At 37.8% G+C, this 15,090-nt stretch overlaps 1 protein-coding gene and 1 long non-coding RNA gene across 2 annotated transcripts in view; both read left to right on the top strand.

The window, feature by feature from the left end:
* The first annotated feature begins 553 nt into the window (after positions 1–553).
* On the top strand, positions 554–7,778 carry LOC124424680. Its single transcript, XR_006942355.1, has 4 exons — positions 554–1,373; positions 1,516–1,671; positions 3,627–3,701; positions 3,987–7,778. It is a non-coding gene; the product is annotated as an uncharacterized LOC124424680 (long non-coding RNA).
* Positions 7,779–13,567: 5,789 nt separating this feature from the next.
* LOC124424785 overlaps positions 13,568–15,090 on the top strand; it is a 69,652-nt gene continuing 68,129 nt past the window's right edge. Inside the window, exons 1-2 of the mRNA XM_046964288.1 lie at positions 13,568–13,634; positions 13,718–13,982. Coding sequence (XP_046820244.1) covers positions 13,568–13,634; positions 13,718–13,982 — 332 coding nt within the window. The remainder of the gene's footprint in view (positions 13,635–13,717; positions 13,983–15,090) is intronic.

Raw genomic sequence — 15,090 nt, 5'->3', positions numbered from 1 at the left:
ATTCATTCCTTTCTATTTTTATATCTCTTTATAATCTTTATAAGATGTTCTTATGAAGATTATTAAAAATTATTTTTACAACGATTCGATTCGAAATATATCATTGTAAAATTTGATCGAAATCAAAACTTAATCACTTTCGAAAATTCTTTCTTAAAAACAAATGAAAAGATTAAAAGAGAGTGAAGTAATATCGATGAATTATAGGTTCCTCTCTTTTCTTTCCTTTTTCTTTATTTTTTTTTTTTTTTTTTTTTTTTTACGAAAAGCGAAGAAAAACGAAGAGAAAAAGAAAAAGAAGAAGAATGACTGAGTGGCACGCAGATGCTCAGCCAATTGTGGGTCTTGCTCCCTACGTCTCAAAGAGGGACAGAAATGTGTCAACGTGTCCGAGATGAAAGATGAACATCCTATGGAGGATCTCATTAGTAGGCCAACATCAGACACTCCCAAGTTTCTCCCCACTACAATGTTCTTTCTTTCCTTTTTTTTCTTTCAACACGCCTACTTCTTTGCTTTCTCTTTTTCTACTTTCCATGTAATTCCTCCAGGTGCTGGCAGTCCAGTTGTTGAGGGACTTCAGCTGGTCGCCTACGCAAACGTCTATCGGCTAATCTTTGCATTCGTTTGCACAAAGGTCATGACTAATGACGGTTGTATAGAAGCACAATAGCCAGTCACCGGACCCGAGACTGCCCAGTCATAGTCGCGACATGGCGTCAGGAAGTAACCTCGCTAATTTCACCATCGCTCTTCGTTGTCGCTCATGAAAGATCAAGGCGGCTCGCTTTTGTGAATTTGACATTCTCGATGACTCCCATACCTACAGCATACCTACAGCACCAGATTTCCTTCTCGATTTTCTTTTACGTGGCCACGTTATCGATTTTGCAATCACGCTCCATACGTAGTTAAAGGTTAATTTCTACGCTCGTTAGCGATTGCAGCGAAGGTATCGTAAATCAATTTTCCATCGAAGCGTTCGATCGGATGACGTTTAAAGTGAAAAAGCATCGAGCTTTCGTATAGTTTGCTAACTTCTTCAGAAGTTTTAAAAAGATCCGTACATTTTGTAAATTAACTTCGAACGAGGAGTGAAGATACGAGGGAATAAAAATAAAAAACGATGTCGAATAGAAAAGAGGCTTCTAGCAGGAAAGAAAGAAAATATACACGAGGAAAAAAGTAAAAAAAACACGGGTAAGTGGGGTGGTAGTCGAAAAGCTAAGTAGCACAATCTGCGAAACTGCAACTTGGCTATAACAAATACGCAAGGAAATAAATGTCTGTATAAAAGAGTTGGCAAGTTCCCCGGATAATATCAAGATGTCGCCGGATATATTCGTGAGGAGGTCGAGGAGCAACGGGGCTAGGTATTTTATGAAGAACATAACCCTTTGTATCGTATCTCGCTCTGATTCGAATAAATGTAATCTTTCTCTTTCGCCTTCCCCAACCACTACCATCATCCACCCTCCCCAACCATCGTTCTCTCCCTACCTATTCTTGTGATAGGATGCGGCACAAAAGAACTCGGGTTTTATCTCCGTTCTTTCATTCGCCAAGAGGACGTAACGGTGCATGCGATAAAGCGAAATTATGCTCGATGCGGATCCGTTTGTTTATCGGCACGATTAGCGCTTGCTTCTTGGCAGTTCCCTACGGAATCGTGTAAGTACTTTTACCTCTTTTCATCTTTTAAAATAAGTTTCCATAACCGGCAACAATGTTGCATCTCCCTTATTAAAAAATATATCTAAACAATGCGTACAAGATTATTTCAAAAGAACATTTTAACGAGCATATCTAATTATTAATTCAATTTCACATAAATTCATCTGCCCCTATCCCCTTATCCCATAGCAATCCAATTTCATCTCGAGTATAATATTTTCATTAATATTTCACTCGAATTCAAGAGATGAAATCGTTCGAGCGGCAACGAATAACAGACGCAAAGGTATTCAAATTACAAGAGATAATACATAGGAACGGTTCGGTTTAAGGTATAATCTGATCGACGATGCCATAATCGAGTTCCAACGTACGCGCATAATATCCTCGTTAAGGGTTAAGCGCGATAGTTGAGTCGCGATAAGCCGCGTCGCCCGCGTTTAATTTAGCAAAATTCAGAGAAAAAGGCTACGCGGCAACGTTTTCTCGCGTAGGCTTCTCTCTCTTTCTCTTAGTCTCTTTAGGTTGCCCGTCGGCGAGCTCCTGCGCGTTTCCACTTTACGAGCCACCATACCGGTGTGCCCACATATTTTCCTCTTTCGTAATGTCTCTGTGAAAGTCTTTTGTTCCCCCCGATGCGGTAGTTTCGCCGTAACGTATAAAGTTTGTGTTTCCTTGCGCGGCGTATAGTTGGCTGCTTCACGCTGGCATAAAGCCGATATAGCCGGCGGACTCGCTGCTCCGAGGGCGATTTAGAACAATGTACGAGTAGCCGGCACAGTTTTATTGATAGCGTTTAGAACGGAATTTGAATTGGATTTGTAGTTCGTTCAAGGAAGGACCTTTCTCTTATTCCATAACTTTTTTTTTTTTACCGAGCAGTTTTAAATGCTATCTTTATTTCCTCTTCTACGGATGACTACTTAACAACTCATTAATATGTATTTTCTATGTTTCTTGGCAAGACACGCAAGATAGATCATTTGTGAACGGTTGCGTGCCTCGAGATTCTTGGCGCGAAAGGTGGACTTCTTCGGAGAACTCCAATAAACGGCCTCAATCGAGCCACCTAATTATGCGATCCAAATCAATCTATAGTCGTGTTAACCTTAACAAATTACTATTTGAATAATAACAAAATGATATTTAACTTACGATAGATTTGTACCTATAGATATTGATAACAATAAAAATTTTTTAAAGAGTATTATAAAATATTTCTAATATAATATATGATCAAGTAAATAATTCCATCTGTTATTATTATCGTTTTAGAAATTAGATTATTATTTTTATTTTTTTTTTTTTCTATAGAATTGCTGCTACCTCGTTTAAATTATTGTGAATCTATTTCATTTTCAATTATAGAGAAAAAAAGTATAATTTGTATAGAACATATGTATGTAATCTAAGAGATAGAAAATGATGTGTAGGGTTCGACAAAAGAAATAGATTTCTAGATAATAAAACGTTCCAGAGAGTTATTCTTCATTCTATAGAATATAGTTTATTAACATTCTATTTTAGAACTTTACCAATTGAAAGAGTTTCGAATGTACATCCGTTGCATAAATAATATCTCTTACGATCTCTATTTAGTCGTTGGTGTTCCCTTTAACCACGAAGCACGATTGTCTCTCCTATCTTGTCAACTAACTAACTGACTGACTGGACTCTTTGACTGACTGACTGACTGACTGACTGACTGACTGGCTGACTGGCTGACTGGCTGACTGGCTGACTGGCTGACTGACTGCATGAGTGACTGAATGACTGGGTGACTGACTGACTGACTGACAAGTAAACGCTTGTACACATTTTGTAAATATAACGAAATTAGAGCTATTGTGGCGAAATATGAGATTAATTAACATTCTAATGTCTACGCGCTCTATTATTCCGTCTTATCCCTATCGTAACGCGTTGTGGGATGAGTTTTGTCTTCTGTCTAGGTCGATGACTCGCGTTTCAAGGCCGCTGTACTTGTTGGCAGGAGGACAATGGATGAGTGTCGTAAGAGGAAAGAGGTAAAAAAAAAATCCCTTCGCTCAAAATATCAACCTTTATATTCTCTAACGCAATCCTTTCAAAGTATATTTTCTGTGATCTTCAATTTTTCATGAAATTTTTATAAACGATCACATATGTATTATTTATGCGTGAAAAAAAAAATATATATATATATATGTATATATAGATTTTGTATGAACGAACTTAAGAAAAAGAAAGAAAAACAATAATAACGATTCTACCTTCGAAGAAACGTGAAATAAAAATATTTTATAAAATAATGTACATCTGTTAAATTGCAGAAAAAGTGATATCCAAACTTGACGTAAGTTTACGTAAATCGTAAAACCGGCGAATCAACGAGCATGCAGAAACGTAATAGCTCAGCGTATATCCAAGGAAGGATCAACGTCGTTTCTACGAAAGCATGATAAAATTAGATTCGCAATCACGAGTGGGAATGGAATTTCGTTTGAGATACGCCTGCGATGATTCCACGATAACAAAGTCTCGCGTATGTATACGCACGTCGGTGGTTAGGTAGCTTCAGCATGTAAACTTGTCGCTTTAATACCGTTGACTCATAAAGAGAGAGAGAGAGAGAGAGAGAGAGAGAGAGAAAGCGAAAACGATGTGGACAGGGGAAGGGAAGTGAGAATGAGCGAAGGCAAACGAAAGAGCGTGTCACATAGAATTAGGCACGCCTCGGCAAATTAATGCGTCCGCCTTGAAGCTCTGGCAGAGGGCAGCAGCTCGACGATGAAGGAGGATGAGGGAGTGAGAGAGAGAGAGAGAGAGAGAGAGAGAGAGAGAGAGAAGTTGTGAGAGAGAGAGAAGAAGAAGAGAGGGGAACATAGGCCGACATCAGTAGAAAGGGAAGGAATGGAGGGGTGGAAGAGACGTCTATGTTACACTAACGACAATGACACTCATGGAATGCAAGCGTGGAAAGCACGTCGTATGCGTTTATAATTATGGCAAGTAACCAGACGTACTTAAAAAGATTATTCCAAGTGTGCAGCGCTTAGAGTGTTGCAACCTTTAATTCGTCGTTAGAACTTCTTTTTTTTACATAACCATAGTGGTAGGTATTTTAAGTGATTTTAACGCTTAAGAATTTAGTCGTTTCTTCGGTATGTGATTTAAACCAAACGTAAGTTGCGATTGCAAATTAATCTTTTTTCTCATTTTTTTCACATGGATTAGAACGAAATAGTCAATTGTGTGTATCTTTGATATCGCACAAGATATATTTTTCGAGAAATCACCGTGCACTCGTCAGATTATTTTTCTATTTCTTTCGCCGTCACGGTATTCACATCTATTGTCAGGAGGCTAAAAGGTTTTCGTCTTGGGGCGCATTTCGCGGTACATTTTGCAGGCTTACCATAGTATGTCACTGTCACGACCGTGGCCGGACTCCATCCTAGCGAGGTACTACGCACACGAACGTCAGACTATTCGTATAAAGCGAGGAGTATCCCGAGCTACGAACAATCTTGACAGTAGATCGGCCAACGGATGACAGGTATCGACCTGTATCAACATCATTTTCCTGTGAAGCCATGTCCTGTTTCATCTCCTGTCTCTATGTCTTCTCCTTCTCTCTCTCTCTTGCTCTCTTTCTCTCTCTCGATCTTTGTCTCACATTTTCTCTCGGTGTCTCCTGCATGTCTGCATAACGCCTATCGTGCGTATAAGACTTGTACCCGAGAGAAAAAAGACGCATAATGTGTGTGAGAAAGAGAGAGGTGAGAGAGAGAGAGAGAGAGAGAGAGAGAGAGAGAGAGTGAGAGATAGAAGATGAAGGGAGAGGTAGGATTATTATCCGGCCACTCTACTTTGCTACCTAGCGTGTTTCTTGATTACTATCGGCGCAGCTGCGCCTACAATTTGTGTTTCCCGTCAAGCGTGCGTAAGAGAGCCGTCCGTCAACGTCGTGCCCATAACGACGCGGCTCTTGCCGTTAAGATGCCGCGGATAGGCGGCCCGTACCGCATATCCGTCACAGATGCCGCTCTGTCGCGGATTCTTTCGCCGATTCGACGTTCCTTACCTCGAGCCGGAGAGCTCGATGAAATCCAAAAAAGTCGAAGACTGCTTCGAAGGAATTACCAGTTAGTTGAGGTTCTCTCTTTCTTTCTGTATACCTTCTTCGTCTATCTCGGGAATTCGAAAAAAGTTTCGATGCCATATGATCGATGTGTTCGATCATGCTGATTTTTCTTTCTCTTTCTTTTTTTTTTTCCTTTTTTCTTTCATATTCTCGACGAGTGGATAGAGACGCTCTACTTGTTCGAGGCATCGCGTAAAATAACAAATTGTATCTTAATGTCATGTATCATCATTGATGTTGAAGGATAAGAAAAAGAAACGAGAGAGGTTCGAAAGGGACGGTAAAATTTTTCTTAGTTATAACGACATAAGTACATTATGAGGTAATTTGTTACAGAATGTAATTTGTAGTTCAACGTTACTGCTACCTCCGGGAAGAAGTGAACGTCGATTACAATCGTTCTGTGTATGAATGTATATAGGTACAAAACTTACGACTCGTGTCTTTTATCCATAAAATCTGTTTCAACGTCTTGCATAATTTTCGTAATGGTTTTAGTAACGGTATTTTAATCGTACGTCGACATAGAAAGAAATCGTGAATTTAGTAAAAGAAGTAAAGCAACGTAAAATGTTGAAACGATATATAGTAACGTAGATACATACTTACATACATATGTAAGAATCGATGAACGTAACTTCTCCGCCACCTGATGTACATACATATGTAGTCTCAGCAGCTGACAGCGGTATTGGTATCGTGATTACAACTTCGTTCGCCACGCTCGATCACGACGTTATCCATTGACACTGACTAACGCGATCAGCTTGAATTATCTCGGCCGATCGCGAGAAATTACCTATGATTCATACTATCGTTAGGCATACATTAGTTTTACTACTTTTGCGTAAGAATGGTCTACGCGATCCGACGCTTAATGGTTAAGTTAGCGAACAGCTGCATCGTATAAGAGAAAAAGGAAAAGAAAAGAAAGAAAGATGCAATTATGTACATATGTATTTTCGAATGGACGTTGAAAATGATCGCCAACAGAGCAGCGATTTATTAGTTTCCTCTTTCGTAGAAGCGAACGTATTTGAGTTGAGGTTATTTAAACCGATGGAAAAGAAAAGAGAGAAGGATTTTGGTGGAGGTGACTTAGAAATTGGAAAGAGCGATGGTTACCTTTCTATCGTGGCACGTCAGCTGTTTTTCGAATTCTGTCAATTCTCGTCGGTCGCATAGGGCACTTTGGCATAAAAATGTTGTTATGCTGGATGATCGGCTTTTCGAAGGCTTTTGCCCGACACGGTACAAATGTATCGTATATCAAAGCGGGCGGCCATGACCACGAGAAAATAAGAAAGCTTTTATTCTTTTTATGGTACGAGCTCACCGTAGGCGGTGTTTGATATATGATCGGAGGTCAGCATTTTGTTGACGACGAAAGCTACTGCCACGACGACTGGGAATGTAATTCACCGTTCGCGTCGTTTGTGAATAAGTTCAACGTGTTATACCGCATTTGATAATAATGTAAAGGAATGAAGAAAAAAAAAGAATTATATGAAACGTGACTGTAACAGGAAAATTGCTACTTTGTTCCTGTCGATCGACTATCACTCTTAACTTCTTTTTCATGCTTCAGGGATAAGACGTCTCATAGTATTATGTCAAAGAGCGTGAAAGGAATCACAATTCCAATAAAGTTGTCCATATATTCTGTGACGGGTGTTTTTCTTTACTGTTAAAGATAGGTTTTCAATGCTCCTGGCAGTTCCTAGAGTTGCAGAACAGAATTATAAATTAGATCTCGATGATCGAGCAAGGTATAATAAACTTGATTAATAAAAAAATATAGAAAAATAATAATAATAAATGTAAAAGAATATAAGTGAGATATAATATAAAAACTTACTGCAATGAGTTAATCCAATATAAATACCTGGTACTGCATATGGAATTTGGAATCGGAAATCAGATACAATACAGCGGTCGATATATTAGATCAGCGATTGGCAATACTGTGACCTGTGGGTTACTATGAAAAAAGTTTAATTAAAGTTTTATTAATTATATAAAAGAAATTGAGATTTCAAATATTTGTAAAGCACAAAAAAATTTTTAAATTATTTCCTAGATTTGTAGAATGTTATTATTTATCTATATTCCATTACTAATAGAATCTCAAAATGTATGGGAAATTTATTTATTTGCTGATGTAAAGTTGTTTAAACAATTCTGTTATAGAACAATTATTATCTTAAAAGCAGTAGCAAATTTCCTAATAGTTTTAAATCAAATTGCATTGTTTAATTCTTATTTTGTTTTTTTTTTTGACTACTATAGATTAACTACTAAAGAATTAAATATAGAATTTGTTTTTATTTCTCAAATTAATGAATTCAAATATTCGACTGACGGCTGATAAATACAAAATTTTTTATTTGATTCCGATCCATTGTTAAAAAAGATTCGCCTTGTCTATCATTGTTCCATATTATGGCATTTTATGACAGTTGACACAGTAGCAACTACGGTAGCTATTGAACAATAGGAACAGATGGAGTGGTCGGGATCAGCTCTATCATAATCGGATCAATTGGAAATAGATGGTCGACACTCCTAATCAGGGTAGCATAAGAACGAAGTTTTATGAAAAGAAACGTTCTTTGGAAGATCAACACTTGTTCCAAAAATAATAACACCAATCAATACTTTGTGTTAAGGATTAGAAAGGATTAATAAACATCCTGTGTTTAGTCGAGAATAGTCAGTTTTTATTAATCGAAGAATCGATTGTATACAATAAAAAAGATATAAGAATTGAAATAGGTGATGACCAATATTTACCAGCTTGAGAATTGATACTACCTTGACATTTATTAGTCATATATTCGCAAAACGTGGAAAAATTTTAAAAGTGAAGAAAAGATGTGATATAGCACAGAATATAAAGTAGTTATAATGTTTACACGTAATAGATTACGATTCAGAAGATTATCTATAGAGTATTAAAAAGAATTTCAGAATTTAAACTTGTGATTTCTACTCTCGTTTATTTAACTCGATTCAACGGGAAGACTTCTTATCTTCCACACACATACAATGAATTAATACTTTTAATGTATAGAATATATTTATATTCGTCATTTTCTCTCCGATATCTTCCTGTTTATATTATAATATCAAATATGTACGTAGAAGGCCATTCAAAATCTTTGAAATAATTCACTTGTTATTGATTTTCTCATTGATCTTATAAAATTAAAATATGTCTCGCAACTTTTAATCTATAATAGATAAGTAGTTCCTTTTTATATATATATAAATTAATATTTTCTTAGCATTCTTAAAGAATTTTAAACCATAAACAAAACATAATAAAAATAATATGACTAAATATAAAAAGAATCCATGAAACGATTTTAATAGCATCGAGGTAAGAAGCAGTTGAACGAGCTAAAAATATTCGTCACCCAACGAGGACGGGCAAAGACGTGTAACGTCGATTTAAATAACCTCTCTCTGAAAAATGGCAAAGAAAAAGTAAAACGCTTTTAATGGGGGTACGAAGTTACGAGGAACACCTTGTATAGTTATTATATGTACATACATATATACATATATACGTATGTATATTCGTAAAAGTATATATACAAGCACGTTATTAAGAATGTTAACGTATGCTCGTGACGGGCTGTCAGGAACCCCCTTATCCAGCTGAGCTCGCTTCGGCTGGCAGATATAAATATGCAATAGCGCTTGTCATGCGCAGCGCCTAATAATTGAATGTATAATAAAGAAGGCGTCGCTCGGTGTCATGCTGACAGACATACTACAGCAAGCGAGGACGAGAGAGTGAGAGCGAACGAATCAACGAGTGAAACAGAGAGAGAGACAGAGAGAGAGAGAGAGAGAGAGAGAGAGAGAGAGAGAGAGAGGGACAGAGACAGAGACAGACAGAGAGAGAAAGATTAAGTGGAAAAGAAAGAAGCAGTGAGATAGATAGATAGATAGATATAGAGAACGAGAGAGAAAGAAAGAAGAGAGAGAGAGAGAGAGAGAGAGAGAGAAAGAAAGAAAGGGAGAGAGAACGACAGGACGCAGACAGACGTCGACTGTCAATTTCATTTGCTTCTTCTTCTACCGTGCACGAGCTGTCTGTCTGCTTTTCTCCAGAAGGATCTCTCGCGCGACTGTTCGTGATGTGGAAGATGGAATAGATGTTACCGAGGGCGATCAGCGTTCGAAATAAATACGTATTTGCCACCTTGCCTGGCAAGAGAAGAAAGAAAAAAGAAGGATTAAATAAAAAACAAAAAGAAAAAGAAGAAGAAGAAGAAGAAAAGATTTTTTGCAGTCATTGCAATCCATTGGGTCTTATCTCGCGAGTCTGTATAATTCTTCTATCATACAGAATGCTTGTACTTAATTTTACTCGTTCGAACTTATGTTAGAGTTATTCATTATAAGGCAATAGTATACATTCCGGACAAGATTTTACATTGCAAATCACACCTTTATCTTTCCTTTATCTCAACGCCAGCATGCTACATTAATACAAAAGAAAAAATTAAAACGTTCAATTCGTACGTATCTATGAGAATTTAATTCTCTTGCTAAATGAATTGCATATCGTTTGAAAGAAATCGATAAGCGGCAGATGTCTGATGTTCATGCTGAAAGATTGAGTAGAATACATAATACATATCTACATGCATGGTCTACGGACTCGATATATCGCAGGTTCCTCGTACTTGAGCAAAAGTAATTGGAAATATTAAGGACGATATTCATTTCTAGATAAAAGTCATTGAGCTAAATAAAAAGCGAATACGTTTTTGGAATTTTCTAAAAGATTATCGTATATTTGATACCTCCATATATACATAGAAATAAAATAGAATTCTTCTTAATCGAAGAAACGATTCTCGAAATAAGACGCATAATTCGATTTCTCTCGTTTGATCGACGATGTTACATCTTCCATTGTATCAAGCTGCTATATTCTTTTTCCGTACATGATTGTTATCGACATAACTCCGGACGTATCGGATAATGATATCGACATAATTTAAATAACGACGATGTTTTATAGGTAGAGTAAGAAAATGAGAGAGAGAAAGAAAGAGAGAGATAAAAAGAGAGAGAGAAAAAAAAAGAGAGGGCTGTGAACGGCCACTTCGATATCCATTTAAGTATGACAATGTCCTTCGCTTCCATGACAGCTAGGTAAACAACAGGCCGACGTTTAGAATAGCTTTTATTTATTCTAGCACGTTTATTTAGGCTACTGGGATCGCGTTACCTGAGAGAGTTTGAGTGGCAGCAAGGGAAGGCTACCGTGTCAGCACCGAACACAGGCGATGAGAAAAAGAGAGAGAGACAGAGAGACAGGGAGAGAGAGAGAGAGAGAGAGAGGGAGACTGACCGCCGGAGATGGTACAGAAGCAGCGGGAAAAAGAGGAAAAGAAGGAGCGAAAGAAACGAGTTATCCGACGGCTTCTAGAATGACAACGCACTCGAAACGTCTCGTCTTTGCCACGAGTGTACACGTGAAAGATTTTCAGTTCGAAAGAAATACAACATTCAACGCGGAAACCCTCTCTCCCATTTCCCTCCTGAACGTGTCCCTTCCATTTCTTCAACGACTTCGCGTATATATCCGCTCGTTATTTCCGCCAGTCGTTTTATGTTTTTGTTCCAAACAACAACGTGACACGAAGCTGACAGAAACTTTATGTAAATCTCGTTATCTCGAGCGACTCTCGATTAATTATCTTTGCTCGCATAGATAAGTGTATTTACCGCTACATGTCGGCCATGTCGCCGTTCCTCCGGTTCACCGCGACTTTTAATATGCTCTTACAGAGCCTCTCTTATACATGGAACATCGTTAAGTGTCGAGTACGTTCGCTCGACTCGCTTGGGTTATTACGTTTCATGGGTAAGCGTTTCTAGAGCACCCGGTGTACATAGCGCGCGGTACGAAGCCGAGGCATAATGTATTATACCAGCTAGGCAGGTATATTACAGAGACCCGCAGTTATGCGCGACGGGGCATGATTGATGACAAGTCGTTGGCTGTTATGAATATAATATCGATCAATCACGCTATTTACCGGACGAATGCATAGGCCCACTCTATCATCCTCCCATAGTAGCCTACCTACATATCTATATCTCTTCCGACGCGACCTGCTTCCATCCAAGCCCGAAGTCATTTTTCATTGCTCCCCTGTAACGAATGGAGTGCGGCACGACTTCTTGGCGGTAATCCGTGATATATTTAAGAACCGGTTAATCATTTCTATTCTACGATCAATTTACAATTCAAAAAAAGGAACTCATCCTTTCTTAAATTCGATGACGACGATATGAGAGGATTTTCTGTCTCTATCTTAATAAAAAAGGCAAACAAAAATATTTGTCCCATATGTATTGATCGAGACTCTTCATCGCCTGGAGATATTTCAATGGCGAGGATTATAGGCGTAACTCATTATTTCCTTTATATATATATATATATATATATATATCTTTCTTTCTCTTTCATATCTTCTATTACGAAATCTCTCATCGACGATTGCGAAAATTCTTTTTAGTCGATGTTTTATACGCTTCAACGAAGTCCTTAAGTGATCGTATATCTCAGTTGTCAATTATCTTTACATTGTAATTCGTAGAAAAACTATATTCTACGTCAACGGATTATGCAAAAAAGATCAAACTTCAATGTTATACTCGGTATTAATGATAGATATTCTTGATTACTATGATCTATGCTGACTAGTCTATGACAATCATATTTTTGCACTTCGAGGACGACGGGAACAAGAACATGAGAAAGAAAATTTGAGATGCTTAATAAGGTGCTCGTTAACGAGCCGCGACGCGCGTTTTTCTTTGCAAAATAATTGCTTTAAACGCTCGCTAATACGTTATAACGAGCTACCGTAATCTTCCTATGCACACATGTACATACATATGTATGTATATGCAGGTATATATAAATGTATGTATATATGTATGTACTTAAGTGCCACGAAAAAGGGGCACGTTGCCTCGATAACTCGAGCTGTGAGTTTCGACGTACCGGCCGGATGTCGTTCTTTCCAAGACTTGGCCGACGGTGATTAACGAACCGGCGGATCTTAAGTGGCGAGATAAAATAATTAAGGGAACTCGATTTAGATCGAAAACAGTTGGCGAGGGAAAGAAAAAATTTCACCAAAACGAGAGGATAGAGAATCACCAAACAGGTTCCGTGATTTATCAATTTTACTCCTCTACCAATTAAGATGTTTGAGAAGAGATTCTGAGTGTAGGAGAACCAGTTGGAACCTTTGACTCTGCCATTGGTGTTGTAATTAGTATTCCTTAGAAAAAAAATTTCTGAAGATGATGAAACTTTTCTTTCTTTCTTTCTTTTTTTCTTTTTTTTTTTTTTTTTCTTAGGGAAGAGAATAAAAATAAACAACAAAGTCGTTAATAGTATATTAACCGCTAATTCATAAGCCATCCTAATAATAATAACACCTCGGTAGAATTTCATTGATTACGACGCAAATCATTCTAATTTTGTTTTTCGAAAGAAAAAAATTTGAATTTAGTTTCATCGAATCACGAAGAAAGCCCATCGAGTATCGTTCAATATGTTGGAAAAATAAATGGCAATCGAAAATAAGCGGGACCTCGTTAAAGCCTTAATAATAGGGTGATTATTTCTCATTGCCGGAGTCCTTCGACGAGAAAATGCCGGCATCGAGTGCTTTTGATGCTTCCTCTTCGTCTCTTTCTCTCCTTTTTTCTCATCAGGAGGAAATGCATCGAGGGTTGAAGGTTGGGGAGAAGGTTGGAAGAACGACACGTTCGATGGTTTTAAAGGAGAGTACGGAGCTGACGGAGGCGTGGCTCGGAACCGTGCTAACGACTCTCGCAAAATCGCTTCTCTGTCGTTCGCGCCATCTTGAGGACTACGTCGTGACGTTAAACGAGCTACGCTCTGGCGGCGAGGAAGTTCAAAACGAGCAGTAACGACGAGGTACGGCCACGGAAGTCATTTATCACCCGACGTACTTAAAGTACCTACCTGTCGACAACAATTGAATTTCAAGCTACGCTCCTTTCGTCTTCGTCTTCGTCTTCGTGTCGCTGTCCTCGTTTTCGTCGTTCAGAAGAACGCAAACACTCCAAGTTTTTCGACGATACCTTCGAGACGACGCAGACTATGGCGTCGGTAAGCTTACCATAACTGAAACGACGAGAATCATTTTTAACATAGAAAGCGAATATTTCGAAAGCTGTTAACGCAATTAGCATTTCGCTAAACTGGTCGCTTAACACGTAACACGTTTGTTTCTAAAGCCACAAAACGTTGCTCTTTTGGGACGAAGGTAGTACTAGACGTCGCTTGTTCTAACGACCTAGGACCACAGAGTTTTTGTTTGTAAATATAATTAATATCGCTCTGCTTTGACTAGAAAGTCAAGGACTATTTGACCTAATGAATAATGTATAAAAGTTGTTTATAGCAGTGTTTCTCAACCTTTTTGCCGTACGATTCAATACATTTCCTTGTAATAATGTTTGTAATATAACATTTTTAAAAATTTGGTAGACTGAAATCACTACGTGTTATTGTGAAGATATTGCTTTATTTATTTTCGCTAAATCGCAAAAACATTTTATGGGAACTTTCTAAAAATTTCGTACAAATGAATTATTTTTCTCACTTTTCATAATACCTCATTCAGTAGCCTATGAAAATTTTAATGCGACTCAATATTGGGGACTTTATTTAAGACGTATTTCATACTATTAATTGTATTGGCTTATTATCCGGTAATGACGAAGGTCATTTTTAATAAAAAAGATTGCGTATTAATTTTTATCTTCGTTTAGATAAAGATTAGAAATGATATGAAAGAGAACATGTTAATACGACGAAATATCAACTAGAATTTACGGAAATACTAATTTAAAAAAAAGTTATGTTTTACGAGCTATTCCATCGAGTCGGTTCGAGACACGACGTCGAGAATTCCGCTGAGTCGTTCTCCCGAGACATTAAACCGCCGAAAGAAGTTCCCCCTAAAACTTGTTTCGTATAATTCTCCCATGGATAATTCAAAAGCGAATGCCAGTTCTCGCGAAAGGCATAAAAGCGAAAGATTAATAAATCCATCGGGCGAATCGCATCGACATTAAACCACGCAAAGAATCGGTTCTCAACTTGTTTTGCATATTTCTTCGACGGATTCGAGCTGGTACCGGTCTCTCATTCTTTCTTGTCTACGCCTAAATTCTCAGGCGTAAAGAAAAAATGTCGGGGACTCTTTACGCGT

The sequence above is a fragment of the Vespa crabro genome, chromosome 6, assembly GCF_910589235.1.
Source record: "Vespa crabro chromosome 6, iyVesCrab1.2, whole genome shotgun sequence".
In the NCBI taxonomy this organism is placed as follows: domain Eukaryota; kingdom Metazoa; phylum Arthropoda; class Insecta; order Hymenoptera; family Vespidae; genus Vespa; species Vespa crabro.
Note: the sequence above shows the minus strand (reverse complement) of the source record. Positions and strands in the feature narration are given on the sequence as shown.